This window comes from Equus caballus, chromosome 5 (genome assembly GCF_041296265.1).
Source record: "Equus caballus isolate H_3958 breed thoroughbred chromosome 5, TB-T2T, whole genome shotgun sequence".
In the NCBI taxonomy this organism is placed as follows: domain Eukaryota; kingdom Metazoa; phylum Chordata; class Mammalia; order Perissodactyla; family Equidae; genus Equus; species Equus caballus.
The window spans coordinates 70,996,377-71,008,697 of record NC_091688.1 but is presented as its reverse complement, the minus strand read 5'-3'; the positions used below and the strand labels follow the sequence as shown (position 1 = coordinate 71,008,697).

The window sequence follows — 12,321 nt, the reverse complement described above, 5'->3', positions numbered from 1 at the left end:
AACTTAACCACTCGGCCATGGGGCCAGCCCTGAAGTCACTTAATTTTAAAAGTCAAGTGTAATGGGATTTAGGAATTTGGAGGAGTAGGAATCTTTTTTTCCAGATTGTGCTGCTTTTGCCCGCATTTATATTTTTAAGCAGATGTGATGTATGGAATTAGTGTGGGCTAATCCTGTCACAGAGCAGCAATGTGAGTTTGGAAAGTTCTCTACCTTTCTGAGCTTTGGATTGCTCAGCAGTAAATAAATATTGTTTTCCTTCTGAGCTTTAATCAGACCTAGTTTCTCTCTCTCTTTTTAATAGGAGACATATCTAAAAAGATCTATCATAAGAATTCATGACATATTTTCTCCTAGAAAAATGGAACATATTTTAATGACCTTAGCGTGCATGCGTTCAGTAACACACTCATTTATTACATTTCACCACTCTACAAGTGCCTGACATGAGGTTGTGAAAGGTCATTGCGTTTACCTGCTCCTGGAATCTTCCTGGGAATTTAGATGGCTTTGTTGGGTTTCACTTTGCACTTATTAATAATTTAGCACTGGGATAAAAATAAAAACAAAGACTCTCATCTTACAGTGTGAGAACATGGGTCATGTGTGCTAAGTCATGCAGGTAAGATGAGTAGCAAACCCCGTGGGGTAGGCAGTCTAAAGAAGTATTTGATGTGGCCTGTTGCCTCCCTCATGCAGAATGACTGCCTCAGCATTACAGGGAATTAATGTAATTGCTCCTGAGAAGGGAAATGTATTTTTGCTTTTCAAAGGTTGTTGTATAAGCTTTAATTATCTAATCCAAACTCAGAAGCTTTCTCCAAGCAGCTTTCCCTTTTAGCAGCCATAGTCAACTTTCAAATACTGCTACATTTTTAGGCTTGAGAAATCACTGCATTATAAGCAACTCTGTTTATATTATATAACCTACTCATTAGGGTGCAGCAAAATCCTGTTTTAATATTGGTTACTGATAATGGTCTTTCAAGCTAGGGTTGGTTTAAATGGATTTTTTTAATTGTTTGAGCTGCAACTAGGGTCATGATTCTCCATTTGTAGAATGAGTGCTTCATGTCTAGAGCATTCTTTCACAGTGGTTTCATTTTCTGTGCTGTTTTTGTTTCATGTTCAGTTCGCTTTGGTTGGTTGGTTTATCAGACCTTTATGTTGACTTGTCAAATGAATATGAGCCTTTCTTATTAAAGTTAGTAGTATCTTTTGTGTATTTATTTTAGTTTTCTTTCTTTAGAGAATTTAGAATCGAGGTGTTTTCTAGACTTGAAATTTTAAATAATTAAATGCAATATATTGCTAGTGGAAAAGCGTAATGCTCAAAGAAACTTTGTAAGTAGAGAGGAAGACTACTTTTTAAGAACTGAGACTCTCATTCTTGTCATTGAAAAGCATAGTGTTTTGATGTTGGGACATATTAAGAAAATAATGCCACTAATTCTAGGTAGAGAGGGTTTAGGAATCAAATTCGATTCAAACTATAGAGGAAAAGGACCAGTGCCCTTGGCTCAAAATTAAAATAGTAAATTGTACTTGGAATAAAACCAAACTCCATGGTTTGTGTTGCTCTTCACAATCTGGCCACTGCCTGGCTCTCCCTCTCTCTCCTGTTCTAGTGACACCGATCTCCTCTCTGTCCAACTCACCAGGCTCTCTATCCCCAGCAAAAACTGGCGCTTGTTCTTCCTACTGCCTAGAAAGCCCTTCCTCTTTCCCTCAGCTCTTCCCACGGCTCTCACTGTTTGCATCTTGATACCCTAAAGGCTCCCAGAGACCCCTCCATGGCTACCTTGCCTTAAGCAGCCGTTCTATTCTTTTTCCAGGAATTTACATTCCCATAAGAATGTAAATTCTAAGATAGGTACCAGTACCTGATAGAACCCGGGCACATATTATATAGTCAATAAGTTGATTCACTAGAAGTTTACTAGTTTTAAGAGCTCTTTTTTTTGTTTATTTCTTTGTTTAACATTAGTTTATCATGCTGGACTGGAGGAATTATAAGTATCCTTGATAGCAAGAGCCAAGCCACTGTGTGTTCCAACGCCCTCACCTGCAGGCGTTTCCGCTCATTTCCTTGGGATTATTGAGTGGGCTTTCCTCAGGGCGGAGGGAGCGCTCGTAGACCCTCCCTGGGTATTGTCATCACCCTGCGATGTCTCTTTCAAAGTTCACCAGGCACAGAATTACCTCTGGCAGATCTTCTGTGTAGGACAGGGAGGACTCTTGATCTTTGTTGAGCACAGAGTACAGTAATGGAGGTATGATTGTTCTGTTCCCAGAAGGGAAAACCCTGCCATTGTATCTGTGCAGTGTGCCTTGTCGACAGCCCTGGGCGGCCTCTTGATGGCTCTGCCCTCTGTCTTTAAGCTCTTACCCATGCTTAAGTCAAAGGCTGCTGCTCAGCTTCAAGCTGAAAAGGAAATTTTGGCAGCTCGGTTGCCGTCTAAAGATCAACATTATCGCCATGACAGTTGACACTCAAAGTGGAAGACGTGAAATGCAAACTTGGTGAGTAATTAAATTAGTTTTGCGTCATTTTTTGCTGGTGTTCTAAATGTTGTTGTTTATCTGTCTTAGGTAATCTATTTAAAGAAGACACCAGAAGAAGCCTACAGAGCACTGCTATCTGGCTCAACCGCCCCTTATCTTCCGTTCAGGTATAACTGCTTTTGAGACTTGGGCTATAGCCCTCTGCGGGACAGCTCGCGACTTTAGAGTTGGATTATTGTTTTTTTAAATTGTCTTAACACTGTGACCATTATGTTATATGGGATGAAATGAGATGGTAGTTTTTATTATTTCCTTTTTGCAGAGTTTTTTTCCCCCTATCTAGTAAGAATAAAGTAGCTTTCTCCTTTTAGGAATTAATTTTTTCCTTGAATCCTTTCTATATCTTGACAACTTAAGCACAAACAGTGCCTGATTTATGAGCAAACAACCCTGTCAAGATTCGTTGGATTTCAGTAATGTACATCACTGATTCATCCATTCATTCTTTCATTTCATGAGCACTGATTGAGCTCTGACTGAATATCAGGGGCTAGGTATATAGAATAAGACCCTCCAAGTACCTTCCTTCCAGGAGCACATCCTTAGTGGGGACCCTAAATCATCTGTTTAGCGCACAAAACCAGCTTTCATCCTGAGGAAGCCTGTCTTTATTACAACGTTGGGAAAGAATATTTTCTAAGTATCACCGGAAAAAGGTCTTTAAAAATTTTGAGTAAACTTGAACTTGTTTAAAAAATAGAAGGGAATATACGTCAAAACTCCGACAACAGTCATCTCTGATAGAATTGTAGATGATTCTAATATTTTTGCCTTTTTGCTTATTTGTGTGTCGAAATCTCCAAGCATTTGGATTGGTTGTTATTACTAATACCATAATTACCAACAACAGTGAAAGAAAGGACCGGGAAGGATTGAGGAGGCCTCCTTGCTTGTCTGTTTTCCTTCCTCTCCTGTAAGAGGGCAGGTCACAGTGCCTGATACTTAAAAGTGCTTTTAGGCACCGGCCCGGTGGTACAGCGGTTAAGTTCGCACGCTCTGCTTCAGTGGCCCTGGGTTTGCTGGCTCGGATCCCGGGTGCGGACATGGCACTGCTTGGCAAGCCGTGCTGTGGCCGGCGTCCCACATACAAAGTAGAGGAAGATGGGTACGAATGTGAGCTCAGGGCCAGTCTTCCTCAGCAAAAAAAAAGGAGGATTGGTGGCAGATGTTAGCTCAGGGCTAATCTTCCTCAAAAAAAAGTAAATAAATAAAAAAGTGTTTTTAGTAAATATTTGAATGAATAAGTTAAGACTAAATCCCTTAAGATCCAGGGGATTCCCACCTCTGTTTCTCAGACCACAGGAGGGAGCATTATGAGGCACAGGGTGGGTGTCAAGGTGGGGAGGAGGAATGGGGCAGATGACACCCGGTGTGCTCGATCTCTCAATGAAATCGAGGAGTGAAGCAGTGAGAGGAAAGTGCCCTCAAGCAGTCTAGAGTTGAGCTAATTAGCTATTGAAGGGCAGATTAAAAAGTGACAGATTATGTATAGGAGAGTTTTAATGATGAAAACAAAGCTTTTAATTTTTTTCTTCCGCTTCTAATGGCTTCTATAATTTGAAAGCTTTTGGTAAAACACAGTTGTATTTTTTAGAAATGGGTAATTGTTTTAGTCAGTCTGGTCTGCTCTAACACAGTACCACAGACTGAGTGCTTATAAACAGCAGAAATATATTTCTCACGGTTCTGGAGGCTGGCCCAGGGTCCAGCCTGGTCAGGTTCTGGCGAGGGCCCTCTTTCGGGGTGCAGACTGCTGACTTCTCCTTGTGTCCTCACATAGTGGAAGGAGGGCAAGAAAGATCTCTGGGGTCTGTTTTATAAGGGCACTAATTCCATTCATGAGTGCTCAACCCTCATGATCTGTTACCTCCAAAGGCCCCACCTCCTACTACGTCACACTGGGGTTAGGATTTCAATATATGAATTTTAGGAGAACAGCAACCTTCAGTCTATTGTGCTGCTGATGATAATAGTAATCATTCTGCCTAAGCTCTGAGCAAAGTGGTTGAGTATATGCCTTGGAGGCAGAGACACTGGGTTTGAAGGCTCATTCTGCTCCTTACTGTCTATAGCAAGCGTAGTAACTTGGACAAGTTACTTCTCCTTGAACCTCAGTTTCCTTTTCTGTAAAATGGCTTTAGGGCTCTCTTGAGGATTAAATGAGGTAATGCGTTTATCACTGTGCCTGGTGTAGTACCTGGTTTTTGTTTTTCTCAGTGTTGTTAGTACTGTTACTAATAAGAAACAAGAATTATCCACAAGGATATGCTAAATATGAATAGGAAGTATTTCTTCTAATGGTCACATATTTAGTAGGAGTGAGTAGCTCTACAGGTACATAATAAGCTATAAAAATAGAAGAAAAGATTCTGACAGAGATTTGGGAAAGTATCAGACATTTAAACTGAGCTTTTAAACATAGATAAGGGTTTGGGAATGGAGGAGGGGAGGTTAGGCACAGATATACCCTACGGAAAGCCCTGGAAAGGATGCCGTATCTAAAATAACTTTAGAAGTTCTCTGTGGTAGGAGCACAGTGTCTGTGGTGAGAGAGGGGCCAGTAACGGTGATGGGATTACTGAGGCACTTTTCCTGGAGACACTGAGGGCTCATTAAATTTCTTTTCTAAATAAGAAAAGTGTTTGCAGGGCCAAGCCCCATGGCCGAGTGGTTCAGTTCACACGCTCCGCTTCGGCAGCCCAGGGTTTCGCAGGCTCGGATCCTGGGCGCGGACATGGCACAACTCATCAAGCTATGCTGAGGTGGCGTCCCACATGGCAGAACTGGAAGGACCTACAACTAGAATATACAGCTATGTACTGGGGGACCTTGGGAAGAAGAAGAAGAAGAAGAAAAAAGGTTGGCAACAGATGTTAGCTCAGGGCCAATTTAAAAAAAAAGTGTCTGCAATTTTTTTTTGTTATTTTGAAAAATACCACACGCACCTGGAAATTGTAATGCTCTAACATTTGTAGAATTGTAGTGCCAGTCAGTAAGTCCAATGGAGGATATAACTATTTAAGCAGTTTAAGTGAAAAATGTATATTAATTTTTATGCTTGTGATATCCATTCAGAAGTCAAGGGAGATGTATTTCCATTTCACTACACAGATGACCCTTGTTGTCCTTGTCAATTTAGATGAAAATGTTGGAAAAGGAGGAAAGAATAAATTCTTCCTTTAAGCAAAATTATATTTCTAGCTTATAATGGCCTGGGTAATTAATTTGTTTCCTGAGAACTAGAATTTTTAAATAATTAAGATTAGAATGGAAGGAAAGATAGTAAGAAAGTTATTATTACTTAACATAGAATTAAATCAAAGTTATTAAAGTTATAGCTTGTTTTTCCAGATTGTTTTTATTTAAATATTTGAAAACATAAATATGTTAACATGGTTTAAAAATTTTAAAAATATATAAGAAGGTTTACAGTGAAAATGCCCTTTCCCATCCTTATCCTCATCTCTCTAGTCCTTTCTGAATAACTTCTAGTATTCCAATAACTTCTGTTTATTCCATATCCTTCTAGAATTTCTTTTTTTTTAAGAAGCATTTTATTGTATTTAATTTTTTAAAAAAGATTGGCCCTGAGCTAACATCTGTTGCCAATCTTTTTTTTTTCTTCTCCCCAAAGCCCCCGAGTACATAGTTGTATATTCTAGTTGTAGGTGCTTCTGGTTCTGCTGCGTGGGACGCTGCCTCAGCATGGCTTGATGAGCAGTGCTAGGTCTGTGCCCCGGATCCGAAGCGTGAAACCCTGGGCTGCCAAAGCAGAGCACATGAACTTAACCACTTGACCATGGGGCTGGCCCCTAGAATTTCTTTATGCACATATAAAAAATAAAGATACACGTTTTTATTTTTCCTATTTTTATCACAAAATAGCTTAGTATATATGCTATTCTGCACGTTAATTTTTTTCACTTACCTCATCTTAGGTATCTTTTTCTATCAGTACATAGAGAGCTTCCTTCCTCATTCTGTCTTATTTCTGTGTAATGTACAAGAATGCATTTAACTGGCCTCTACCAAGTAGAAATTTAGATTGTTTCCTATCATTTTAATTGCAGTTTTTTAATTCATATGGTCTCAAGTGTGTTTTAGAGGAAAGAAACTGAGACAATACTATGGGAAAATTATAGTATTGTTGTTAGAGATAAAGAGATTTTAGTAATCCGTTTGCATAAAGATACTCATTATATGAAACAAAATGCTAAGTGCAAGTATGAGGCATTTGTTCCTTGCTTTGGGAATCTATTTCCTACTAAAAGTTTGACCTTGAGTGTAACTCTGAGTTGTGTCTTTCTGATAACTCAAGACATCAAAGAGTTTTGTTTACATTAAGTTGCATTTCTAAATCCAGACTTTTCATAAGCTATGCATTTGAAGCAAAAAATATCACAAATTAGTGTGTATAATTTAGTGAAAAACTTAGTTGAATACCACTAGTTGGCTGGAATTTGACTAAAGAAACTGAATTTTTTTCCCCAACGCTAGGATCAGATGTGAGTTGATTTTAGTCCACAGCCCAGGCCGACTAAGGCTAATGCAGTAGCGTCAAGAATCATCTTCATCCTGGTTCTGGTCAGCCCTCACTGCCTTGGCCTTCACTTAGAATCTGGATTCTGTCATCCACTGGGTTTTTTACGCCGTTTGCTGTTAAATGACACCTTTATTTTTGTTGTCTAGATTTTTATTTAATCTGCTGCTGCATTAACACTTTTATTTAAAAAACAGGAAGCCTTAAAGGAACTTCCTTTTAAGTGTAATTGTTTTTTGGTTTAAAATTTTTTAAAAATGAAGACTATTTTGAAGGCTGTTGAGGTGTGGTTGGCATCTTTATGTACTATCTTCACTGAAATGCCCATGTTCCCTTTTGTGCTATATATTTTTAGTGTGTTTCTAATAAGGGAGTTTTAAGGCTACTATGAATTTAAATAATGCTGTTCTTCAAGATTTATTCATTCAACAAACATTTATCTGAGCAGTCTCTTCTGGAAAGCCTTTCCTCATTTTTCCAGAGAGGCTTAGCAGGTCCTTTGCCTAGAATTCCCTGTTACATTTTGTGTATTACGTTTTGTTCATACACCATTACATTTGCTATGTATACCATTAAAGCATATGTCTTCTATTGTAATTATGTGTTTGAACGGCTGACTTACCACCAAGTATGTCTGACTCTTCTCTTGAAGGCCGAGATTGGGCTCTTTTCTTGTGTGCCAGGGAATACATACATTAATTTATTTATTGCTTTTTCTGTGCCAGTCACTGTAAAAGTCTTAGGGATCTAAAGATGATTTAGGACAACTAGGTACCTGCTCCAGGGAACTCACTATATGACTTGTAAATGCGTAGGTACGTAAAACAACTATACTGCTTTATTAGAGTTAGGAGATTGGTATTTTAGGAGTACTGAGGAAAGAGGTTTAACCGGGGGGAACTGCGAATTGGAGGAGATGTTAGAGGTAGGCCCCGTGAATGCATTTCATGTTAGGATGAAAACTGGAGAATAGCAATCCAGGTGCTGATATTAGGTGCTGTGAGTTTTCATTTGTTTGGTACAGATTGTCTTTTATAATGGTAGCTTCGGTAGAATGCTGTATAATACAGTGTTTGCAGTGTAGGTACATTATTATAACCAAAAAAGATATCTGATTAAGTTTTTCTATTTGGATTCATCTTAAAAAAATTTTTAATTATAGTTTTCTATTAACCTAGTTAAACATTCTCTAAAGATGAGGCAAATTAAAAGAAAAAGAGTTGGGTAGCTTTATTTCCTTTTCTTCTTTTCTTCCAGTTTTATTGAAATATAACTGACATACAACACAGGTTTAAAGTGTACAGCACAGTGCCTTGACACATACATTGCGAAATGATTACCACAGTAAGTTTAGTTAGCATCTGTCACCTCATATAGTTAGAAAAAATTTTTTGTTTTCCTTATGATGTGAACTTTTAGGATCTACTCTTCTATCCTCTTTCAGATGCATCTTACGGCAGTGTTAACTGAGTCATCATGTTGTGCATTACATCCTAGTACTTATTTCTCTGATAACTGGAAGTTTGTCCATTTTGACCACTTCCACCCAATTCCCCCACCCCCTGCTCTCATTTACTGACTATCCTGGATTACATTAGGTATAGTAGACTTTAGAGAGAGTTGAATTTCTGGCTTGGTGTGACACTCAAGAAGTGTTTGTTCTGATGTTACTGTTTGTAAGTCAGTATTAGGGTGTTCCGATTTAATTGTAAAGTAGCGTCAAAAACTATACTTTTTACTTGTACTAAGGATAGCCGGCGTGTTTATCAAGAATGACTTTAGCTGAAAACTAGAGGAATAGGGTGTTTTTCACCTACTTTAATTCTTTGAGTCCATCTATCTTTAGTGGTGGCTTAGCAGTTGGCCTTCAAGGAACAAGGGGCCTTTCAGTTCTGGGGTCAGAGTCAGCAGCATTTGAATTGGCAAGCCTGGTACGAATCTTTTTAGATTCTCTTCCTTTCAGTGTACTAGTAAATTTATAGTCTATACTATTGGCCAATCATTCTACAAAGTCCTATTAATCACAGCTGTCTAAGGCCCCATAAGACCACCAACCCTGAGTGGAATTCCCAGACAGTTTTCTTGGCAGTCAACGGCAGTGGTTTTCAAATGTACATTCTTGGGTGTTCATAAAAACAGCATTTGTGAAAACTATAAGTCTCACAAAACATTGCAAAGGTAATCAAGCTAAATAGCACAAATCTTTTAGGTCTCTTTTGTGCTTTTTAATTTCATTTTGCGCTTACTTTTTTGTTTATCAATCCACATGTATCAGTTTGGTAAGTTTTTTGTATTGATGATGATTCATAAATGTGCTCAAAGCATATTTTTCAATGACATATAAAATTAAATGCAGAATAAAACTATACAGAAAATAAATAATATCCAGGGTCCCAGTTTTGAAGACAGAAAGCTTGACATGAAAAATAGTGACTGGGTGCAGAGGTGAGGTGAGGGTAGCGGGCTGCGCTGACATCCAGTGGATAACGCTGGATGAGCTGGATGTCTTATCTTCAGTTGTTAGTTTAGGGTTATTTTTTTGGTGGGTCTCTTCCTGGATAGGTCCATGAATGCGTTTTTGTGTAGCTATTTTATTTTAGCTTGGAGAAGAGGCTAGAACTCAGATCAGTGTTTCCCAAAGTTATGTTGGTTCTCAAACTTGGTTTTAAAAAGTCTGGGAAGCTTTAAAAAATATTGATGCCTGGGTTCTACTCCTGGAAATTCTGATATGATGGGTCTGGGGTGAAATCTGGGTATTGGGATTTATAAAAACTACCGACTTGATTACAATATGCTGCCAAGGTTGAGAGCTACTGCTCTATAATATCTACCATGGCATAAAAAAAAGATTCAGTGATCAAATACATTTAGAACTCTCAGGAGATTTGTAAAGTACATTCTCATTTTAAAGATTCTGAATGGTTCTTAGTCACAAAATAACCTGTTTAACTTGGTTTAACCCAGAATTTTCCCAAGTACTTCATCGCAAATCCTTTCCCACTCCCCTCAATTTCTATGAACACCCGGCAGAACTCATGTTCTCAAACACTCTAGAGCACGTTTCCTGATCCACACATGTGTGGGACAAAATAGATCTCTTGGGATTAGAATAATATGCTGCCATTTGTGGAACTGTTTTTGTGCTGTTTCCTGAGAGTCTTGGAAATAAATGGCTTATCAAATAGTGCTATTTTATCTAATAGGAACAGGAATATGCAAGTTTTCTTTCGGAACAGATATGAGGGCAGAAAACCTTCCTTAAGAGAGGACCTATAAACCTCCCACTGGCCTTCCTTTAACGACACTTGTCATTAAAATGAATCCATACTGTTTGTATTAAGGGAGGGGTTTGTTGTGTTTGGGGGATGACCCTTAGTGATATCCCCGTTGCTGAGCTGTGTCTTAATGGGAAATCTGTGAAGCAGTTGCTCTGGATCATCTGGGCATGCCCGAACTTGTAGAGCTCTTAACAAAGGCTCAGAGGGGTCAACCACTTAGAACTTGGCATTAATCTTCCTTCCTTCTTCTTAAGCAAAGTAAACATGTGCTGTGGATGTTAGATGTAATTATAAAGTATATCTCTTTACATAAAACATTGAACCGGTATTTGTTAGTTTAAATATGATATTATGATTTTTGTCAAAGTTTATTTAGCAGTTAACTTTGTACTTCAAAGGGAAAGTTCTCCTTACTGTTTTTCTCTTGAGTATCAAAAATATAGAAGCAGAACTTATTTTATGCTCTCTTAAGACTTCCCTTTCATTCGCAGCTTTTCTTTGTGATGGTACCTCTCTGCTTCCCATGGATCTTTAATAAACCTTTGCTTTCGATGCCTGGTATGATGGGAAAGAATCTGTGTTAGTTTTGAATAGTGAGGATGTGCCAGTTCCCTGAGCGTTGAAAACAGATGGACATAGATAGCTTATCCAGTCCAAACGTTGACTCCATTCGCAACAGCTGGAGCATATTGAGTAACATGGACCACCATGAAAAGCAGACGCTTTATCAGCTTTCTCTTGTTAAAGCGGTAAATAAGCGCCACTATACAGGATCTGAGAACAGAAACAACTGTCAGGGTCTTTATACCCATTAAATATGTGTGAGGAGGTGAGTTACATCTGTTCTTTTTTTGGAACATGGCATTGCTTAAGTGGTTTGAGTTGTGAAAATTGGCTCAGACTACTTTTTTGGTTATTCCTATTTTTACGGTCCCAGATCAGTATTACCAAACTTTTTGTACTCTTTATAGTACATTTCCAATAGCCAGCCTTAGGTGATAAAGGTGGTTTGGAATAAGAGACAGTCATTTACATTAACGAACATAGTTATTTTGTGGAATGCCTATTAGGTGAAGCTCTTATTTTCAATACCTGAGTCAAAGACAATTTACTATTATTTTTATCTTTATAGCAAAACTAATGTGATTAAATGAGTAGCACTTAGGTGCTGATAAAAGGCTCAGAACACAGCCCTTGGTCTTAATTCTGGTGCCTGTTACTGCTGGTTCTAGACAGATTCCATTCTGCTGACTTTATGTGACCTTTTAAACCATGACTTAGAAATGAATTTTCACATATCTCTGTTTCTTTAGATGAGCAAAGTGATTAGTGTATCGCTTTATGTTCAGTCTGAAGAGCAGGTGATCCCGTGTTCCATTTTTTGTTAAGTACTGGTTGTGCTCAGCTTTTGGTCCTACCCATGAAGCCAGCTGATTTTGCTCTTTCATGAGTGGGAGAGAGCTCTGTTCTCCCCACTAATTCTTCTCTTGTAGACCTCGATGATGTAAGCAGTCAGCTCTTTCTTTTCCCTGGATCTGGTACATATATGGCATGGATGTGTTCAGATTCTGGAAGCCAGGCGTACTTTGGACAATTGTGTAAAGTATTTTGGGGCATTGTCTAGTTCCCAGGTATCCAAACAATATAGTCTAGGACTGAACTGTCTTATATAGTAGCTATTAGCTACATGTGCTGTTGAGCACTTGAAATTTGTTTAGTGTAAACTTAAATAGACCGTAACTTTAAAATACACATTGGATTTCAAAGATTTATTTAAGAAAAAAGGTAAAGTATCTTATTTATAACTATGTTGATTGCATGCTGAAATGATACTATTTCAGATAGAGTGGACTAAACAAAATATATTATTAAAATTAATGTAATTTCCTTTTACTTTATTTCAGTATGGTTATTTGAAAATTTAAAATTATACTTGGC

At 38.2% G+C, this 12,321-nt stretch overlaps 1 protein-coding gene across 43 annotated transcripts in view; it reads left to right on the top strand.

The window, feature by feature from the left end:
• The window catches only part of CDC14A (cell division cycle 14A), a 164,585-nt gene that overhangs the window by 61,440 nt on the left and 90,824 nt on the right, over nt 1-12,321 (top strand). For 42 of the 43 annotated variants that reach the window (XR_011439329.1, XM_070268655.1, XM_070268657.1 and 39 more), the window contains one exon: nt 2,593-2,672. Coding sequence is in view for 37 of the 43 variants with exons in the window: in XM_070268655.1 (XP_070124756.1) it covers nt 2,593-2,672 (80 nt within the window). In the remaining 6 variants the exon portion in view is untranslated. Of the gene's footprint in view, nt 1-2,428; nt 2,524-2,592; nt 2,673-12,321 lie in introns of those variants that run through there. The other variant, XM_070268663.1, reaches the window with a different exon arrangement.